Source organism: Lepidochelys kempii, chromosome 5, assembly GCF_965140285.1.
Source record: "Lepidochelys kempii isolate rLepKem1 chromosome 5, rLepKem1.hap1, whole genome shotgun sequence".
Lineage (NCBI taxonomy): Eukaryota > Metazoa > Chordata > Testudines > Cheloniidae > Lepidochelys > Lepidochelys kempii.
Window position 1 is genome coordinate 100,872,852 of NC_136384.1, and position 21,675 is coordinate 100,894,526.

The 21,675-nt window shown below is 41.3% G+C and overlaps 1 protein-coding gene across 1 annotated transcript in view; it reads left to right on the top strand.

Moving 5' to 3' along the window:
* Nucleotides 1–21,675, top strand: part of DOCK8 (dedicator of cytokinesis 8) — a 132,298-nt gene that overhangs the window by 28,327 nt on the left and 82,296 nt on the right. The window contains exons 4-13 of the mRNA XM_073345216.1: nt 2,943–3,014; nt 11,684–11,807; nt 13,507–13,719; nt 14,793–14,878; nt 16,721–16,787; nt 17,497–17,646; nt 18,359–18,439; nt 20,235–20,394; nt 21,049–21,188; nt 21,430–21,523. Of these exons, the coding sequence (XP_073201317.1) occupies nt 2,943–3,014; nt 11,684–11,807; nt 13,507–13,719; nt 14,793–14,878; nt 16,721–16,787; nt 17,497–17,646; nt 18,359–18,439; nt 20,235–20,394; nt 21,049–21,188; nt 21,430–21,523 (1,187 nt within the window). The remainder of the gene's footprint in view (nt 1–2,942; nt 3,015–11,683; nt 11,808–13,506; nt 13,720–14,792; nt 14,879–16,720; nt 16,788–17,496; nt 17,647–18,358; nt 18,440–20,234; nt 20,395–21,048; nt 21,189–21,429; nt 21,524–21,675) is intronic.

The window sequence follows — 21,675 nt, forward strand, 5'->3', positions numbered from 1 at the left end:
TGGAATCAGGCACCGTGTGTTCCGTGCTCCAGATTCAATCCTGGAGCTGGGAGATGCAGGCCAATCAGAATCCCTTTCCTCTCAACCGACCAATGTGTGCCAGAGACTCCAAAGGAGTGGGGAGGTACCTGGTGCCCTCAGCAAGTGTCTTCCTCCTTTGTTCCTGGGGCTGTCCCCCTTTGCTGCTGCCATCAAGTTCCTCCACTTGTTGGGAGTGGGTGGCATTTGTGGTCATATAGGGATGAAGCACCATGGACTAAGCATAGAACTGGGTTCTGTTTCTTGCTCGGCCACTGACTTGCTATGTGACCTTGGGCAAGTCACTAAGCCCCCCTCTTTCATTTTCACTGTCAGTAACATGGGGATAATAATATTTACATAGCTATCTACCACACAGGTGTTTTGTGAGGGTAAATTTGGTAATCTCTGGAAATAACTTTAACCATGTAAAGCACAATGGACCTGAACTGATACCCAATGAAACCATCAGGAGTCTTTCCATTGACTTTAATGGGCTTTGAATCAGATTAAATATTGAATAAGTACTAAATATTGTTAGTGGTACTCCCATACAGATGATGGGCATCTTGGAAATACCTAAGACAGCTAGAGAGAAAGACTAAAACTATGAGCAGTAGAGTGTTTTGAACTAGAAAAAATGATGCCTTGGAGAATTTTTTTAACAGGTTTTAGAAGAGTCAAAAGCTAACTGTGTCATGGGTCAACTCTAATTATGAGTTGGAATAGGTGTGCAAAACTGTTCTTCTGCAAATTGGTATAATGTTGGGTTGTTTCACTATAAATACAAGTGTGTGACAGACAGATGGAACCATACCAGTTGAATTTTGGTGTGCAAGCAGTCACATCTAGTTAAATTTGAAGTCGGCAACGTTTCACTACAGATCTCCCCTGTTTCACAGAAAGCTAACAATGCAAAACCAGTTCATTGTGTTGTGCCTGAGTGAAAAGCACAAAAATTCAATTGTGGAAGAAATTCTATGTTTAGTTTATTCCAGAAATTTTACAGCGGGGGAGATCTAGTTGCTTTCTGGCCTTGTGCACCGCTCAGGAAGTTCAAAGGGGCCAGAACACAACTGAGAATCTGACCCCATGGGTCAAATTCTGTCCTCATTTAAACTTGTGCAACTCCTGTCAAAAAATGGAAAAAATCTGGAGTTGCATAGGTGTCCCTAAGATCAGAATTGTCCTGGTATGTATAAGTGCCCACAAATCATGAGAGAACTCTTAAATGTTCTACAGCAGTACCTTCAATAATAGTCAGACTTGGGCAAGCTAAGGATGGATTTTCAACCTCATCTGCTTTTGTTGGGTTAAGTCATATCCACGCTAATTATTTAACATAGATTTTGTATGATATCCTAGTATTATACATCGAGATGGCAATTAAATCCAAGCATAAAGGGCCATATGCTGCTTTTGATCCAAGTGCACAGCTGCTGTTCGTGTCAGTGGAAGTTCTATGGATATGGCTCAAGAGTAGTATTTGGCCTTGTTTGTTACTTCGTTAGAAATCACTCAGCCAAGCCATCTTTTAAAATGTAGACCATGTGCTCAAAATCACATATGATTGATCCAAGTTAAACATTTTCTTATGCAGTTGCTCTACATTTAGTAATCATGAACTTAAATATAAGTATTTTCTTCCTATTTTTCCCCTCATTGTGGATAATTTTTCCTTCCTTTTGGTTTTCACATGGAGAAAGAAATATCTAGTTTTGCAGCACATAATGAATTACATGAAAAAGAGTGCTTAAAAATGTGTCAAAGAATACTTCCAGTGCTTCTTCCATCATATAAATCCTGGAATAGTCAATAAAATTTTGCACAGAGGGTGCTTTTTGTTTAAAAATCATTTTATATAAAATAATTCATATAATAACATAAAGATTGTGGTGACTTATAATAATAAACTCTTTTTTTCTGGGACAGATTAGAAGCCATTAACACTCTGATGTTTGGAGCTCCTGCTTAGATAGATGATTAAAAATATTACTCTGTTTCATTCTGTAGCAAAATAAAAAAACCATTTTTATTTTATTTGTTTTAGATAGTAGGCCCCAGTGTTAGTGAAGAGTAGCAGTGTTCTCTTTTCACTGGAAGAATGTATAGATTCATGCTGGGTAAAGTCCTTATAGACCCTGTCTCCAGTACAGGGACAATAGTAACTAGCTTGAGACAAGTTCAGCTAACCAGCTTCAACAGCCATTGTGGATTTATGTGCACACAGCGGCTTTTAACATAACCCCAGCCATGTTTGGATGTTCACATCTACCATGGTAGTATCTGTACCTTGAGAAAATCTTCATAGCTGTCCCCCAGTGCCTGAGCAAGAGGTAGAGGGCCTGGAGAACACGCACACACAGTAGCACATGAGGCAGTACACTCTGAGGTGTCCTGTAGAGAGAGCAGGGAGGACAGATCACCAGCCAAACCAATTGAAAGGATCTTACCTACACTACAAAATCAAAACCAAACAACAAAAAATGCTGTACCAGTTACAGGAAATTTATTGTTTGCTAATTTAGGGTATGTTTTCACTGGAGCTGTAACGTGTAATTTTCGGCGTAAGGAGACATACCTGCATTAGTGCTAATCGAGCTAACCTGCTAAAAATAGCCATGGAGCTGCAGTGGCATGAGGGACAGGAGGGGCTCGCTGCTCTGACTATGATCCTGTCTGAGACCTTGCGTTCATGCCTGGACACTTTCTTTTGTTTTGCAGTATTTTATGGTTGCCATAAAATGTTGCATTAGTCTTGTATTCGTGAGCTACCTTGAGTGGTAAGTAGTTAATTCTGTTAAAACCAGAACAGTAGCAAATATTCCAGCAAGATAACGCATGTAGTACAGATCAATCTTCCACTTCTCAGACATGACAATGTTTTTAAAGTATTAACATGTATTTTTTATTATCTTTCACAGTGTTGAATTGGATCCACATGTCAGGGATTGTGTTCAGACATATATTCGGGAGTGGCTGATTGTGAATCGAAAGTAAGTTACATATTTGCAAATAAAACAGCAAATACCTTTCTGTATTTTAACATAATATGTGTTGTTATAACTAATCCCACAAAAGAGAATTTTGAATAGCTGAAGGTAATAGTGCATTTTCAGTGCGATTTTTAAATTGTTTTGTTTTGTTTGGGCAGATGCACTATAGTTAAAAATTCTTGCTGTTGCTTCATTTTTTGATAGAAGAACAATAAATCCAGAGGGAAGTATTTCATATTAAGTGATGAATGATTTCTGTGCAATATCAAAAGTGTATTTTTATACTACTCATTTTTAATTGCTACACAATAGCCATGTGACTCTATTTAAATAGATTCGCATACTCCACTTTTGGGAGGAGATGTGAAACGGAGGTCCTGATCACTTGTGGTCATTAAAATTCCCATGGCACCATTCACAAAATCCTGACCAAATCCCAAACTGACTAATAACATTCTCTCTACTTAAATTCTGTCTTCCTTCTAAATATGATAAGGTACTCTTCATTTCCTGTCCTAAACTGTATGTGGTGTTGCTGTGTGCTGTTAGACCGTTTTTCTGTGTCATCCCCAGGATATTTGTAATTCACTGGTGGATGAAGGGAATCCCTGTTCAGAGTTTACATGTTATTTAAGTTTGTGAAGTGCTTTGGGATCTGTCAGGGTAAAGATCTCTAGATAAATGTCATTTTTATCATTATAAATAAGATGGGATAAGGAAGTAAAAATGTGTATTTCCATTGAGTTCAAAGGTATAAACACAAACTTAAGTGTTTATATAAGACAGCTAATCACAGGCTCTGATTGCAACTCGTGTGGAGATATCTAAACATGTAGCTGATTGGGTACTGGACTGGAGCAGTCAAGCTGCAAGGGCATGGCTTTAATGTTTACTAGCTGCCCAAGTAATTACCAGGGTTCCCGCCATGCTTGTACAGCCTGTTTGGAAGCTGGTGCTGTCACAGCTTCACTGCTCTGGTATGTGAGCTAGCTAGACTGTCCAGGTACGTCTACATGAGCTGCAATCAAATTCTGTGATTGCCATGGTGCCATACCCTTAGTTTAAAGGCTTTTGTAGGCAATAGAGCTTTTTAGAGTCTGTATTTTTAAAACGTTTTAAATGCTATTGAACCTGTGTCTCTGAAGATTTGCGGAGAGATGGAGAAAGAATTAAATCTGTCCTGCTGGTTTAATTTATAAAGCTCTGTCACCTTTGTCGGTTTCGACAGAGAGCCAGGTTTCAAAGATTATTTCAGAATCTCTTGTCAGATAACAGATTGAATGTCAAAGCCAGAAATATCATTTATGGGTAGACTTCCACTGCTGCCAGAACATGCCTATGCACTGGAAACAGTTTCTTGTGGAGTGTGTCCAATAATCATCAGGACATACCAAGCGCAGTTCGTTCAAGAGTAGTATTAGTCAAGTAGGTTTGCTGGATTTACCTCCTTCAGCAATAAAGTGGTTAGTGAACTGTTTTGTACTTTAACTTATTTGATATTATCAAAATAAGTGGAAGCAAAATGTGGATTGAAATTGTGCTGAGAGTGTCATTTCTTTAACCTCTACTTAGAATTTTGAGATAAACTGATTTCCACTGGAGACTTGAAAGAGAAACACAACGCCAGTATCCTAAGCATGAGTTCTGTGTCACTGTCTCTCCCATGAGAATTGACTGTAGTCATATGATTGTTAGCATACTGTCAGAGTCAGCTACCTTGTTTCAGATAATACTTTGAGCAGTTGCAAAGCTATTCCCTCAGTTTATATTGGTCAGTGTAATTCAAGGTGCAGAGTCAGTGACGTACCTATTAAGAGCCCCATTAGCAAGGGCTTGAGAGTTGCTAAATGCTTCAGCTTCCATTAGCTATTTTGAGGAGTATTTTAAAAAACGTTAAAGGGATTCTGTGGGTGTCCAGGCTGAAGTGCATTGTTTGTTAGCAACTCCCTTTTTGGCAATTGATAAATTAATCAGATCATATGGTTAGGCTTGGCTGAATTCCATTTTTTTTTTTTTGTAATTTCAATTTTTTTTTTATTTTCCAGCATTTTAAAATTACGTTTATGGGTTTGAATTTTCTCAGTTGCATAAAACTACAGGTTTTAAGCATCCCCCCGCCCCCGAATTTTTATTGATCTGAATTTTCACAGTTGCAGGAAATTAAGGGCAGGGTTAGAGTTAGGGCAGCACTGACAGTGTGCCTGAAGGGACTCCCCACGTTGACAGCAAGCCCGCAAGGGGCTCCCAGCACAGTCGAGAGACATGTCCCAGAGGGACATGCTGACAGCTTTCCGGGAGTTGCGCGGAGCCAGGCAGGGAGCCTGCCTGCAGCGCCAACCGGACTTTTAACGACCTGGTCAGCAGTGCTGACTGGAGCTGCCAGGGTCCCTTTTCAACTGGGCGTTCTGGTCAAAAACCGGACACCTGGCAACCCTAGAGTCACTAATGATAAGCTAGCAGTGCATTTCACTCTGAATATCTACACTACACAGAGCATGGATGCTCTCTAACTGTGACTCCCTTTACAAATTCTTTTTTGGTAAGTGCCCTGCAAGTTTATGCCTCATTTAATCTATAAAGGGACTACCTTGTAAAATTTGTCTGTGTACACAAATGTAGTAAGCAGTAAAATAATAGAGACAGACAACAGCATATACAGAATATTACAAAATGCTCTGATGAATTATGTACATATAGATGTAAATGAAGTCATACAAATACTGTTTCCTATACACACACATACTCAGGCTTATGGTATGTTTTATTATCTTGGTCATCCGGGTAAAGGGAATTATGCACACGTGTTTTTTGTGAACAGTTGCATCAAAATATTTGAGGAATCAAAGTAAGAATTGGGAGCCAGGGAATATAGGTTCTGTTCTGTTCCTGATTTTGCTACTATCTTGCTGTGACCTTGAATAGGTTATTTAAACTATGCATTGGTCAATCTGTAAAAAGATAGTAATAATACTCCATTTGGAAGGGCATTATAAGGCTTACTTAATATTTATTAAGTGCTTTGAAATCCTCAGATGTACAAAAGTATTTTGCATGTGTATATATTTCTGCTGAATATATATAATATGTATATATACATGGGTACATGGTTGCCTCAATACTGAGCTGAGAATGAGTTGAGATGTATGCTACTCAAAGGCTGCTCTAATTTGTGCCTGGCCAACCACAGTTCCTTGGGGCCAATAAATAGAGCAGGGGTTCTCAAACTTCATTGCACTGCGACCCCCTTCTGACAACAAAAATTACTGCATGACACCAGGAGGAGGGACCAAAACTTGAGCCCACCCGAGCCATGCTGCCCCAGGCAGGGGGGACCAAAGCCAAAGTCCATGGGCTTCAAACCCAGGTGGGAAGGCTTGTAACTTGAGCCCCACTGCCCAGGACTGAAGCCCTTGAACTTTGGCCACAGGTCGTGGGGCTCAGACTTTGGCTTTCGCCCCAGGCGGTGGGGCCTGGGCTTCGGCTCCAGCCCCAGACCCCAGTAAGTCTAATGCCAGCTCTGGTGACCCCTTAAAATGGGATTGTGACCCACTTTGGGGTCCCAACCCACAGTTTGAGAACTGCTGAAATGGAGGGCTGAGGAGCCCTCTGCACACCCACTTTTCCTCTCAACTGGAAGCTGCAGGGAGTGGTGGTGTACAGCTGAAAGGAATGGAAGAAGGTCAGAAGATCTAGGGAGCAGATAGAGGCGTGGCAGAAAAACACCCTTCAGAGATGTGGATTAATGAGGAAGCTGATGTCATTTGTCAACTTTCACCTAAAAACAAATTGGAAAGTTCCTGCGGAGAGAGACAAGAGGGTGGAGTGGGGGTTCAAGAAGAGAAAGAGATGTAGAATAGGCAGCAGAAATTGTCAGATCAGGATTCAATCAGGGAGGAAAAATGGAGTTGCTCTGGTCTGCACTACAGACCTATCTGAGTATAACTGCATCACTCAGGGGTGTAAAAATCCACACCCCTGACATAACATAGTTATACTGACCTAACCCCTGGTGTAGACAGCACTACATTGACCGGCGGATACTCCCATTGACATAGCTACCACCTCTCAGTAACTAAGCCGATGGGAGAACTCTCTCCTATTGGCTTAGAGGGTCTTCATTGAAACACTACAAAACTCCAAAAAAGGGTTAGACATTTATAGGGGTAGTATCCCAAGTTCCATTAGGCAGAATAATTGTTTTGTAATGTACGACCCTCATTCTTCAGGACATAAGACAACCACTTATTTCTGACGCTTCCCACTGCAAGTTTTTCTATAATTGTCCACTGGAGGTTTCTTGCATGTTATTGAATCCTGGCCACCATCCGTGACTGGATAGCTGGTAGATCCATAACTGCTGTCATTGACTGGGAGTGTGATGATGGCTGGGGGCGCTGTTCAGCCCAGAGGCTGCTGTAGGAGTTGGGAAGGCTCTGCTTTTACTTCTTAGAGCGGGAGTGTCTTCTTCTAGGCCAGTAGTTTGGGCTGTTCACTGAAAACAGGGCTTGTCGCTTTGTCAATGTTAACTGCCGTCATGTGGTGGTATTAGAAAAACTTTTCAAAGTGAGTATTTTCCATGAAAATTTTTGGAGAAGCAGGAGGAAAAAAAGTAATTTCTGGTATGTTCAGTGGTTGACAAGAAAGTTAAGCACTTGAATAATTAAAACTGTTTGCTGAGGTTTAGGTGGTTTCTTGCTTTACCTCCAGGAACAATAAAACCTCTTTTTGAATGTTAGGGACTTTAAAATAAAACAGCTTAGAGTTCCTGTCTTTCCTCCTGGGTGATTAAGGCAATTCTAGAATAAGGTCACACTCAAGGAGAGCAGGGATGTCAAGGAATGGTGCCTTCTCTTTTATGACTTCATTTTACATTCTCAGTGAACGGGTAAACAATTATAATTCAAACACATTGGTGCATATAATTCAGTTACTCTCCAAATATAAGGGCAAAAAAAGTGTCTTCCTGATCCATAATTACTTATTATCACTTATGCAAGGCATCAAGGCATTAAGGTGCTTAGCTGTTGCTTTGGAAAGGTTATGGAAAGGAAGCTGAGCAAATCAGAATATTTTAACTGAGAGAAGGAGACTGGCTATAAAATGTTAGTACGGAACATATCAAAATGTATGCATTCCTGATATGGCACTTAAAATGTCACTTGGATACCTGATGAATATCATGCTGAATGTAGAAGACTTTACTGTTAAAATTATTCAACAGAGCTCTGAACTCATTGCATTTCTGTTTAAATCACTAAGCCTGTTTCATGATATCTACTTCCTTATTCCTAATTTCTCTCTTGAACAATGTTAAGCCATGACATTGCCGTAGTATTTGGCTCAATTGCCAGCAGCAGCAGGGAATAAATAGCACCACAGCAGCCTTCCTCACAATATGGAGTTGTGCTATGGAACTTGTTGCCCGCAGAGTTAGGGTTCAAACTTCCTGTGGTTTTACTCTTCCGATCTGCAGCACTTCATCATTTTATGCTCCCTTTTGCCTTCCATCCTACCTCTTTGTATGCACTTCACCCAGAGATCCTTTTGCTTGTCAAGATTGTGATATTTAATCTGGGAAGTGAATCTGGGAGAGCAGTAGTCCTTACTGTTCCTTTCTGACAGTTAGTTTGCAGTATGCCAGCAATGCCATTGTTAGACATTTCTGCTTGTTTTCCACACCAAAAGGCCACTGAGTGAGCAAGTTGAGGGTAAATGAGACTGTGCATGTCTTTTACCATATCAAACACAGAATGCATTGGGTGTGCTACATTAAATAAAATGTAAGGGAGCTCCATTTAAAACAATCACAAACAAACAAAGCAGCATGTGTGTTAGGACCAACACATTTATCTATGCATAGTATTGAGAGATCATCTTTGTAGGCTAATGAGTGGCGCTGGAGGAAGAGGGTCAGGACTCACGAGGTACCCAGTTTGCTGTGCATGCTGGGGCCAGGCTGCTCTTCAGTGCAGGTCTTTCAGCAAGGAATATTGGCCTCTCAGTATCCTCAATAAAGATCTCATTCTTACCGCTCTGAAAGTTACTAAATACCCCTTCAGAATTAAAGGGGAATTGTAATGTATAATAACTATTTGAATAAATTGTACTTTTAAAATCAAACAGACCAACCAATACAATGTAGTAGAGTTGTGCTATGGAACTTGTGAACTGTTGTGAACTGAAGAGGTCTCTTGGATTTTGGTCATGGACTTCTTTATGAGTGTGCGGCCATTTTGGGGGAGGGATAGCTCAGTGAGGGGGGAGGGATAGCTCAGTGGTTTGAGCTTTGGCCTGCTAAACCCCGGGTTGTGAGTTCAATCCTTGAGGGGGCCATTTGGGATCTGGGGCAAAAATTGGGGATTCATCCTGCTTTGAGCAGGGGGCTGGACTAGATGACCTCCTGAGGAATACCTCTTCCAACCGTGGTATTCTATGATTTTCAGTCCATCATTAAACTAAGCACAGTTCCAGCTTCCGTATTATTTACTGCAAGACAACACACTGTCCTAGATCTGGCATGCATGCTGGTTCTCACACCTGTGAGATAGCTTTTAAAAATAAAATAACAAGAGGTGCCATCATTTCAGCAATGTCATTGTAAGTCCTGAATTCATTTCTATGGCATATCTTAACCTTGTTGAGGCAGTTAGAATAATATTTTCATTGAGATGTGTGGGACTGTAACTCATGATTCCTATAAATTTTAATGTGGGCTATGCAGATGAAACCAAGACAAAAATACTAGGTTAGATCAAGCAGACCTAATGGTCTGATTTAAACCCCAAAATAGTACTAAATGTGCCTTGTAAAGGTCAGTACGCAAGACCATTCCCGTAACTGCATTTGCCATATCAATTTGCAGCACACAGGGTTCCAGTAACGAGAGAGCTTGGAGACACACGGCCATCTGAGCTTGGGCTCAGGGGACAGGGCAGGATTGGGCTGGTGCCACAATGTCCACACAGCTATTTTTAGCATGCTAGCACAAGCCCCACTAGCACAGGTCTGTCTGTCCAGGCTGGGAGGCTCACTCCCAGCTGTACTTTTGTCACTACAGTGATGATCATGGCAGAAGAACCTAGATAAAATTGTATGAATTCCAACAGCATGCATTATAAGTGGCATGTCACACACCTCAGCTGCTTATAGAGTACCTAACTTAAACTAATGTAAACATCTACGCCAGTGGTACTCAACCTAGTTACGATTGTGGGCCGCATATCAGCCCACGATGTGTTATGTGGGCTGCATCCAATACTACTAGGGTGACCAGATGTCCTGATAAAATTGGGACTGTCTCATAATTAGTTGTTTGTCCCGCATCCCGACCGATGTACGGTCGGGACGCCATTTGTCCTGATATTTTGCTTCGGCAGCACTCCTGCTTTTTTTTTGCTTGGGATGGCAAAAAACCTAGAGCCGGTTTTGGGGGGGGGAGGGAGGAGGGGAGGTGAGCCTGTGGCTGCCCCCTCCCCTCCACGTGTCCCAATATTTTGTTCTTGTCATCTGGTCACCCAAAATACTACCCGTATGGCCCTGAGGATACTGCAGTCTTCTATAATAATACGCTGAACCGCTGCCTTGTCACTATTGTGAGATGTCATGTTGGAATCTTTACTGTAAAACACTCTTGTCATTGGGGTTTGCTGGATTTACAAATGATTGCACTCTACTATACTGTAGTATGGATTATGTCAGCACATGCTGTATCCTAGGATCTGCTTGACACGTAGTAGTGGTTTCTTATTTAAAGTACACATTCCAACACATCCACTAATACATTTCTTTGTTTTGCCTCTTCTGCACTTGACCATTATGGTCATTAAAGTCATATTTTGTTGATAAAATTTACAGATAGGATTTCTTATACAGACTTTTCTTCCATGCCAAGTTTTGATGGTTTTAATACTAAATAATCACAGTTTATGAAATTATTTTTTGGTTATTGGAGGTACTACCACATGCTAGGTATTTTTCCTCTCTGCTTTTATCTGGCTTTTCAAAAATCAGAGTTAACGGTACATTTGCTACCCTGTTTAACAGACAGCCTGTATTTTGAAATGGAATCTATTAATATTCTTTAGTCTGTATTGCATTTTATTGTTTACACTGTACAAGTGCACAGTTTGAAGAGGCTAAGGAGTGCTGGCTACTTGTGCTGGTTAGCCTTAGATGTGTCTTCTGGCGCGGCAAATTGAAGCTGAGGTACCATAACAGCAGTTCAGAAGAGACCAGTTTCTAGTGTGTTCCCTGTAATGTAACTGCACCAGCAGGGTACCAGCTAGAATGCAAATGTTCCTAATCAGGACTCTGGACAAATCAATCCCTGTAGGAGCTGGAGCCTTTGAGGAGCCAGTCGTAGGAACTGTGCCCACATCAAGCTCTTCTGTTAACTGCACTGTGTAAGAGTTGAGTTGCGGCGCTCCTTTCTCCGCAAATTGTGATATAAACGAATGATCCTTTTAAAAAATACTGTATTATGAAAAGAGCCTGCAAACAGAGTGGTACCCCAAATAAACATTGCATTCTTTAGCCCATTAAAACAGTGCCACACTGCCCTCCTTGTGCAATAATACTTCACATGGAACCTTTTTTATTTGCTTACTTTGTTTATTTTATTTTCATTAACTCTCCCGCCATCCTGACTGGCCGGCTTGTGTTATTTAAAGAAACCAAGGAAATTCAGAAACTTGCACCTTTAAAAAAAAGGGATCTCGAAAGGATTTTCATAAGACCCTTCAAAAACAAACGTTCGAATCGGAAACATTGGATTGCAATGATGCCAGCTATCAGGTATTGTGCTTCGTCTATTTAAATTAGATTCTCAAATATCCTGCCTTCCTTTAAAGGAGGCTCCCTAATCATACAGTTATTTTTATGTTATGCTTTGATTATGTTTTGCAGTATAACGCTGACATGCACATTATTTATGCATGTGTGCCTTCAAGGCGAAGTTCTGTAACCACTGCTAGAGTGCAAGTATGTTAAGGCAGGCTCATAGCATTAATGAGCAAAGACACTTCTGGGCACCAGCCTGGCCCACTGCACCTCCAGGGGTGTTGACCTCAATAGAGGGCAGGCAGTGTTGCATCTGCCAGTGTCCCCTCGAGTTTTCAGCCCCAGTGTATGCATACACATGCAGCTTTGGAGCTTGATCTTGCACCACTGAAAACAGTAGAAGTTTTGCCACTGTCTTCAATACAAGCAGGCCCCGCGGGTGGAGGAGGATGACATGTACTGCTTCTCTGTTTCCCTTGACAGCACTCAATGCACAGCCAACACTGTCACATTTTGGACTGGGCTGGCCTCCAGCTAGGGTGATGGAGAAGGGAAGGATTTAGTTCTTTAGTTGCCCCCCTCCTTGGAGACATTATGTTGCAGAGGTGGCTTCCGCCAAGGTCCTGAGCAGCCGCTGACATTGACCTGGGATAAATCTGGACCGGTGTAGTTGAAGTTATGGAATACAAACCATATTACTGTTGTTGTTCTCACCTGTGCAATTACCTGATTCCTTTCTGTTTTCAAAAGTGAGCACAGAGAACTGTCTTCCACCATTTTTTACCATCCTGTCATCCTTCTTGAGCACAGAGTCAAGTTAAACAAGGAACTGCCTAGATCACTAGTCTTTTGGGTCCAATATAGTCTCAGCAACTCATGAGCTGACTTCCCTCACACTTCCAAACTTTTGAGTGGGACTGGAGGGAGAGGTAAACTGCAGCTGGATCTTCCCCTCCATTCCTAGCAGTGGGACTGAGGACTGAGGCAACTCCTATCCCATTACCCCCTCTCTTGAACTTTGGGACCAATGAGGAAGGTAACTCATGGCCCAATCCTCCCAACTCCCCTCCAGAAGCAGGACTGGAGAAGAAGAGGCACGCAGCCTGGCTTCTTCACCACTATCCCAACTCTAGCGGCAAACCCAACTACACAACAGGAGTTTTTACTTGGGGTCCTTTAAACAGTAGTGCCAGCTCATGAGTACTAGTGTCACCATACCCGGTATAGCTCCAATCTCACACTGTAACTCCCAGCCACAGTGCAAAGAAATCTAAAGGATACAAAGTGGTCTAAAAGTCTTCAGTAATGCATAATAGATCAATTTTACGAAGTAACTTTAATGTATTATTATCTATTATTTGTGGTAGTACCTAGAGGTCCCCGTCAAGAATTGAGGCCCTGTTGTGTTCGGCACTGTACAAACACATAACAAAATCACTGCCCCTTCCCCAAAGAGTTTATAATCTAAGCCAATTATGAGAGACAGCAAGTGCAGAGTACAAGGAAACAGAGAGGACCAAGTCATGTCATCAGCCATGGATAGCACGCTGTCTGCCTACCTATCACCAAATGTGATATAGGCCTAGCAGCATGGGTGAGTTTGAGGAAATATTTGAAAGAGGATAACCCCAAGTAAAAACAAGCTCTGAGTTGCTCCAGTGTCCAAGTTATCCTTTTTTGTTAGAGATTTCAGTCTTGTGTCTCTCTCCAACAGGCAGATCCCAGGCCCTTAAATGTACTCTGTGATGAGACCGGACAAACCACCCTGACATCGTGTGACTTTAATCCTCGCACCCTGCAGCCCGATCCACGGCTGGAAAATCTGCTGCAGCATGTTAGTGTGGAGGACTTTGAAAGGCAGAACGAAGAAGCACGGCGAGCCAATAGGCATGCCGAGCTCTTTGCCCTCTACCCAGCCACGGACGAGGTGAGCTCTGAGAACTTTCAACGTGTGCGTTTGAGTCTCACATTTTTAGATAGAAAATCTTAAAAAGTGTATTAGTTTCTTCTGACACTAATAAATATGGGAATGAGAGCCCCCTGCAGAAGGTAATGGCCTCTCCGTCTGCTGATCCAAGGAAGCTCCACAGGCCTCTCTGGCTACACAGTTACAGTGTCTGCTCCTTCTTCAGAGGGGGCACTTTCCCTAGGGATGAGCTATGGGCTGAGATTCGGACGACATTTTGTATACGGCTGTTGGGGTCTGACTGTAAGTAAATATTTGGCTGTATTTAGCATATTAATTAAATCAAAATTTGATTCACCCATCCCTTAACTTCCACATGGGATAGGGTACGTGTGATACCAGCTGAAGCATTAAGGACCAGTGAAATTCACCTCAGTGTAGAAGGCTACAAACATTCTTTACTCTAGGGGCACAAATGTGTGTCCACTCTAGCCCTTTACAGATGTGTTAGGTACCTCCCATTAATAGGTGAACAGTGAACAGGAGGTTTAAAAAAAAGTCCACTGAAGATTAGGTTGTGTCTTCAGAGCAAAAAGGTATCAACCTTGATTAGCTTCATCTAGGTTAAAAACTACTTGTGCCTTGTCTCCATTAGGATTTTGCATCGAGATAGCTCTCCTGATTTGAAAATCACATCTTATTTTGCAGTGACGATAATGTCTTCAACTCTCTTACAGCCATGGAAGAGGATGTTTGGATGTGTTTTGTGCTAGGATCAGGGTGGGAATGCTACCATGTGGCCCCGTTTATTTTAAATGGTTTGTGTGGAAAATACAGGCATTGTGGTCAAAAGTCCAAATCTGTTTAAATTTATTATTTTTGACCCCATTTTACTAGACACTGTACAAACACAGAATAGAAGTGGGTTCCAGCCCCAAATTAAATGTCAGCTTTTACTTTTCTCCTTGTGAGGGGGAACACTCTTCAATTAAGGCAATACATTGCAATCAGTTTGTTTATAGTAATTGTCTGGTTACACTGAGTAAGGGTTCCATATGTAATTAATAAGTGCCTAATAATGTGGTTAATAATAGGAGGATGCAGTGGAGATACGACCAGTTCCCGACTGCCCAAAGGAACATCTGGGCAACAGGATTTTGGTGAAGCTGCAGACACTGAAGTAAGTGTCTTTCTGTTTCTCTCAGGATTCATGTGACCATCACATGCTTATTCTTTTGTGGTGTAGAAAACTTGTGGTGACAAAGTTCCTGCTCTACCTTGGTGGGTCTTGCGCTTATTGGTGGATTTGCTCGCCTTGGAGCTTCACGGCAGCCCTCAGCTTGGCCGTTTTTCTGAACCCACAGTCCAGGTCGACGACTCCTGTGTCTGACCAGGAGTTGGGAGGATTTGGGGGGAACCCGGGCCCGCCCTCTACTCCGGGTTCCAGCCCGGGGCCCTGTGGAATGCAGCTGTCTAGAGTGCCTCCTGGAACAGCTGTGCGACAGCTACAATTCCCTGGGCTACTTCCCCATGGCCTCCTCCCAACCCCTTCTTTATCCTCACCATAGGACCTTCCTCCTGGTGTCTGATAATGCTTGTACACCTCAGTCCTCTAACAGTCCGCGTTCTCCCTCTCAGCTCCTAGTGCCTCTTGCTCCCAGCTCCTCATACGCACACCACAAACTGAAGTGAGCTCCTTTTTTAAAAACCCAGGTGCCCTGATTAGCCTGCCTTAATTGATTCTAGCAGGTTCTTGATTGGCTGCAGGTGTTCTAATCAGCCTGTCTTAATTGTCTCCAGAAGGTTCCTGATTGTTCTGGAACCTTCCCTGTTACCATACCCAGGGAAAAGGGATCTACTTAGCCTGGGGCTAATATATCTGCCTTCTATTACTCTCCTATAGCCATCTGGCCCGGCCCTGTCACATTGTATATCAGTTGGAATATATTTCACCAGCACCCATTATAAGACATCTTTAATGTCAAAGGTCCATTTGGATTCCTTGTTCTTTCTTAGGCTGATACTTGTAAAAAAATTGTCCATCTGTGGTTAAAGAAATGTTCAGACTGTCAAGGAGACAATGCGAGGAAAAACCACCCAAACTATGTAATAAGAGCAAACTCATTGGTCTTTGTGTGTGTGTGTTATTGGATTTTTTTAAATAGGGAAGCAATCTGTGCCAGGAATGTGCTAATTTTTGTTATTCATGGCTATGATTGTTTTTCTGAAAACATGAGAAAGTACAAGCAGATAGCAATTTCTCTCCTGCTCCTCTGCAAGTCATCTGTGTGTGCACCTACATATTACTAGAGGACATTACTTCAGAAATGATTGTTAATTTCAAGAAATAGTGAATGTGAAAGTCCTGCCAAATGCCATTTCAGCATGGCAAGAATCATGATTGCGTCATCCCAGACCCTCTTATTTGAAGATGAACCAGATCTTCAGAGATGTGACTAATATCCATAGGGATTAATTAGCCTAGGTGAAAATGCAACTTAATCACATCTTCCCACAACATCAGACCAACAAGAATCGGTCCTGCATGCTTAGTTGACAGCAACCTCAAAGTCACTGTAAACTGTCCAGCTGCCAACAGCCCCCAAAGCTGTTGTGGCAGTCAGGGATCATCAGGGTGTAGGAATGCTCTGCCCATGCCCCCTTTCTTCCAGCCTTACACCAGAGACTGGGAGTTGGGGTGGGTTAGGAATCAATGTGCCACTGAAGGAGGAGTCTCCCACACTGGAGGAATCCTTCACCAGGCAGAAAATGCCATCTGAGTGCAAAGCAGATTTAACAGACAAGAGAACCAGGTACCTTGTCTTTCTAAAGGTTAAAAAAATCCCAGACCCACAGATCTCCCAAAGTTTGGGAGAGCTGGGATCTGGATCAAAACTTTGTGTCTCATGCCCGTCTCTCCTTTCCTCATAAAGAAACCAGCAGCTAAAATAGAGCCTTTACTTTTGAATAAGCACAGTCACAAGAATGAAGTATTAATGTTCTGTGTCTCTCTCCTCAACAGATTTGATATAGAAATAGAACCATTGTTTGCATGCATAGCCCTCTATGATGTAAAAGAAAGGAAAAAGGTAAGGGCAGAGCAGAGGGAAGGACAATAACAAAACATTAATAATGTACTGGCTAATAACAGTCTGTTCTTTTTTCAGCTGAATTTCATTGAAATTTGAAAATGCTGGGACATTTGGCTCTGTACTTCATATTATTCTTTTGTGACTTGTCTTTTGAAGTTACAATTTATGGTATGTTGCCAAAACTGGGCAATTTACCCTGGTTTATAGGAAGTATGGTAAAAATCTGCTGTTGTGCTTGTTCATCTGGAATTCACGTGTATGAAATGCTTGCAGCAGATGATCTTCAATTTACATGGAGCACGTTGCACAAAAATGTGTTCTGTGGCTATTTATGATCTCCTCTTTACAGAACCCCTCTTTGCAAAACTGGTTTCACTGTGAAAAATTAAGGACCAAGTCCTGAAATATATTGAGTCTGCTGTGAGGTGCTGAGTGGTCTCAACTTCACTGGGCCCATTAAGCTTAGGGGTGCTCAGCACTTTGTGGAATAATGGTCTAATCCTGTATCCATTTAAATCAACAGGAATTTTACATGCGTACAAACTTGCATTTCCATATTGATTTTGCAGTTCTGGCTACTGCTTTTTTAACTCTTTTTGTATCTTATCTTCTTATGTTCTCATGTTTTATCCTTTGATACACTTTTGCTTTGCAATGGATTATAACAAATAACTATATGGGAATTTTGGTTTTTGTGGTTTTAAAGATCTCTGAAAATTTTCATTGTGACCTGAATTCAGAACAGTTCAAAGGATTCTTACGATCTCACACCCTCTGCATTGACTCATCTAGTCAGGCAAGATCTGCAGTATTTTCTATCACTTACCCGTCTTCTGATATCTACCTAGTAGTAAAGGTATGTAGCAATGGCTGTATCATTCTGTTGGTTTCTAATTCATGTTTTCTGACTATAGCTATGGTTTGGGTTCGTGAAGATGAAGTTTTCAGAGAGGGTAGTAATAACCAACAAGAATTTCTTGTTGTTTAGTTGTTTAGAGATCTTCTGATAACACTGGTATCACAGGAGTAGGAATCTATTGACATCTCTGTCACACCAACTGACAGTTATATTGCTGCTCAGTGTACTGCTCCCATAAATGTTAATAGCTTTCTGTGCCACTGTCCAAGAGAAATTTAAGAACAAAGCGAAATAAGCCATTTGATTTTGAATTACAGTTAGTGCTTTCAGTGAATTACCAGTTAGTGTTGATTTGGTGTGTTTATGTATTTTTTCAACTCTCAGATGAGGTTGGTATGAGCTGTTTTTTTCATTTAGGATACACTAGCTTTTCCCTGGTTCAGTACACATACAGTGACACTCTTTTTGCTTCCTTATTAAGCACTGATTTGGAGCTGGGAGAATTACTATGATGGATTATTCCACAGAGAAAATCACAGGCATTTTATATTATGTATTTGTTTAATTTATTAATAGTATTAGTACTGGGCTAACCTTGTGAAATAGCCCAGCTCTTTCATACTTACAGAGAAGCAAAAGCAAAAGATTGTATTTTTCTTCATATATGTTTTCCTTTTATGGCTTTCATGCTTTTACTATATTGTGATAGATTGAAAAAGTCCTCCAGCAAGGAGAAATTGGAGACTGTGCCGAACCCTACATGGTTCTAAAAGAAAGTGAGGGTGGAAAGGTAAGTATGATACTGTCAAGACTGTTAAATTCTAACAAAGTGGGGGGCGGGGGTGACATAAGGAGAATTGATATTGCAATTAGAATCTGCAAAACAATTAATGGAATCCTGGTTCATGTGAATGGCTAAAAAAATCGTAAGAAGATGATGTATGTTTTTATTGTTTGCTTCTTCTGAAATCAATAACTGGAAAGTTTTTTGAGCAATGTTAAACAACCAGGGGCTGAATTTTCAAAGTTTGGCTGGCACAAATATTTGCACCATGTGTGGACACAAACCACTGATTTGTGTGTGTAAATCATCGATTTGTATATGTGGGCAGTTAGGCACCATCTCATCAGATGTCTCTTTACTGGTTCAGTTAATCATTATTTACCTCTCAGAAGGGGAATGATAATGTTTCCTGGATTTCTAAAGGTATCTCACCATTAGGTTATGTCTGCTCTGTGAGTAGGGGTGCAAATATTTGTGCTAGCTCTCACTGAGTTAGCATGAATAGAAATATAGTAGAACTTCAGAGTTACAAACGGACCAGTCAGCCACACACCTCATTTGGAACCAGAAGTAAGTAATCAGTCGTCAGCCAAGACCAAAAAAAGAAGCACATACAGTACAGTAATGTGTTAAATGTAAACTACTAAAAAAATAAAGGGAAAGTTTAAAAAAAAATTGGCAAGGCAAGGGAACTGTTTCTGTGCTTGTTTCATTTAAATTAAGATGGTTCAAAGCAGCATTTTTCTTCTGCATAGTACAGTTTCAAAGCTGTATTAAGTCAATGTTCAGTTGTAAACTTTTGAAAGAGCAACCATAATGTTTTGTTCAGAGTTACGAACAACCTCCATTCCTGAGGTGTTTGGAGCACTGAGGTTCTGCTGTCAGAGCATAGCTGCAGTAGCCGGGGTAGGGACAGCAGAGACATGGCCTGAAATTGGTGGATATGTACCCAGCATAGCCAAGCTGTGCCCCCCTGCCACGACCCGTTCTCCTGCAGCTACGCTGCTAGGTATACTCACACTAGCTCAATGAAAGCGAGCATGAGTAGGTGTACATGAGCAGGGGATCACGCCCCTAGCTGGCGTAGCCTTCGAACGTCAATTTCAGACAAAGAGCAGTTATAATTATGATGAAACTGTTCAGAATATATATAACAATGACATCTATTGACTTGTTATGGTGAATATCAAGAATGCATATTATACACTCAACTGTAAATATATAATTACTGACTCTTTATATAATGGGTACTATTTACTCGGCTTTATGGGGGGACTTTATCTTGTACTTCTGGTCACTAGTTCAAATTTGGACCTGGTCAGTGGCCACATGAAAGCAGTTGTAATCTGACTACAGTCCAGTAACCTACTGTATGTGATGTGAGTTGCCTGCACCACACTACCTCCCAGTTACCATGGTAGTGAGCTCTTCAGAGACAGAGGAGGAAGCTCACCCCATGTGCAGAGGGTCAGTAAAAGGCCTATGCAACACGTAAGTCCCATTTTTGAGGATGTAAGTTGACTTAAGTGATGTCTAAGCCTTTAGGTGGCTCTCTTCACAAAGATGAATTTCATCCAGAAAGAGAGAAACCGTCTTTGCAGTTGCATGTACTCGAGCTGACCTTGTATAATATGTGCCTCGTACAATGATATGGACTCCCCTTGACTTCAGTAGTCATTGCATTGGGTCCTGTATAAGCAGAATTGAAGGAGGCTGAGCATACACAGTGAAAATTGCCTTCACATAGTCATAGTCAAATTTAGGCCTTTTAATATGTTGTATTTTCCTTTCTTTATTTTAGAGCAAAGAAAAGGTTGAGAAACTGAAAGCCCAAGCTGAGTCCTTCTGTCAGCGTTTGGGGAAATACCGGATGCCTTTCGCCTGGGCTCCCATAAGCTTAACCAATTTCTTTAACTTTTCAATGCTTGAAAGAGAAATGTCTGAAGCAGAAAGTTTAAATGGTAATAGTTTTAATATTCTAATCAATGCAATGTGAAGCTTTAGTAGCAATGTTAATAGGGTACCAATGTGTCAAGAGCATTCTCTTGACAACAGTTTTGTAGTTAAGAACTGCTCAGCTTTCCCTTCCTTTCCCCCATAATACTCACAAGTTGCCATGCTCGTCAGCTGGAGCCCCCTAAATGCATGATCTACATATTCCCACTGCATGCATTCTAGCCCTGACTTTGATTCTACACCAGTTTTATGGCAGTGGAATCCCATTGACTTTAGTGGCGTTACTCTTGATTTACGTTGCTGGAAGATCAATCCTTTTAAGTCTTCCACAGTGAATAGAAGGCCCAATCCAACAACAGCACACACCAGATTGCCCCACTTCCTGTCATGCTATGGGCTAAAGAAACCAATAGCATCGTGCAGCAGCAGCAATGATATTCGCTCAACAGAATAAATACTGCACTTACTACATTTTTTTACATAGCTTTACACTGAGTTGATGGAAAATGCAAAGTTAAGGTCTTTTGTTGTTCCCCTGAGATCACACGGTGCTTGTGGCATTTTAGGACTAAATTCAGGTGTATTTGTCATGCTTTATGGTAGACTTTATACTGACACAAAAGAAGATGAATTTTTTTAAATGTAATTTACGCTTGAAGGGAAAGGAACTACTGGTGACAGAAGAACGATGATGCTCCAAGGTAGAAGACTTTCTGAGAGGAGCCTCAATTCAGAGGACAGTTATGCTGTGTCAAACTTCAAAGCGACCACTCTGACTGTCAACACCTTTATAAAACAGGTACAGTATGCTCTTTATTTTAGAGTGTGTGGAGTTTTATATTGTGCTGGTAAACATGAACTAAAGTAAACTGAATTGAAAAAATGCTGCTCAGTGTTGTATCTGGGGAACAAAAGGTTAATTCATACAAAACACAGAGTTACCTACTCACTCTTTGTCTCGCAGACATATCTAATTCATGAAAGTAGGTAACAATACTATGCACCCTTATAGCAGAATTAATTTGTCTTTCTGCTGACAGGAAGGAGACCGACTTAGTGACGAAGACCTATTCAAATTTTTAACTGACTACAAGAGATCTTCTTCCTTGCAGAGAAGAGTGAAGTCCATCCCAGGTATGGAATGTGTTTAGGATGGGATGCGAAATAGGCACTTAACTCCAGTAAATGCCAATGAAAATCTCAGCCCTCCTCTGTAATTATCCCCGTGGTTTTTAGGGCTATAAATTGTGTTATGAGGGAACGTCTTTATTTTATTAATGACTTCA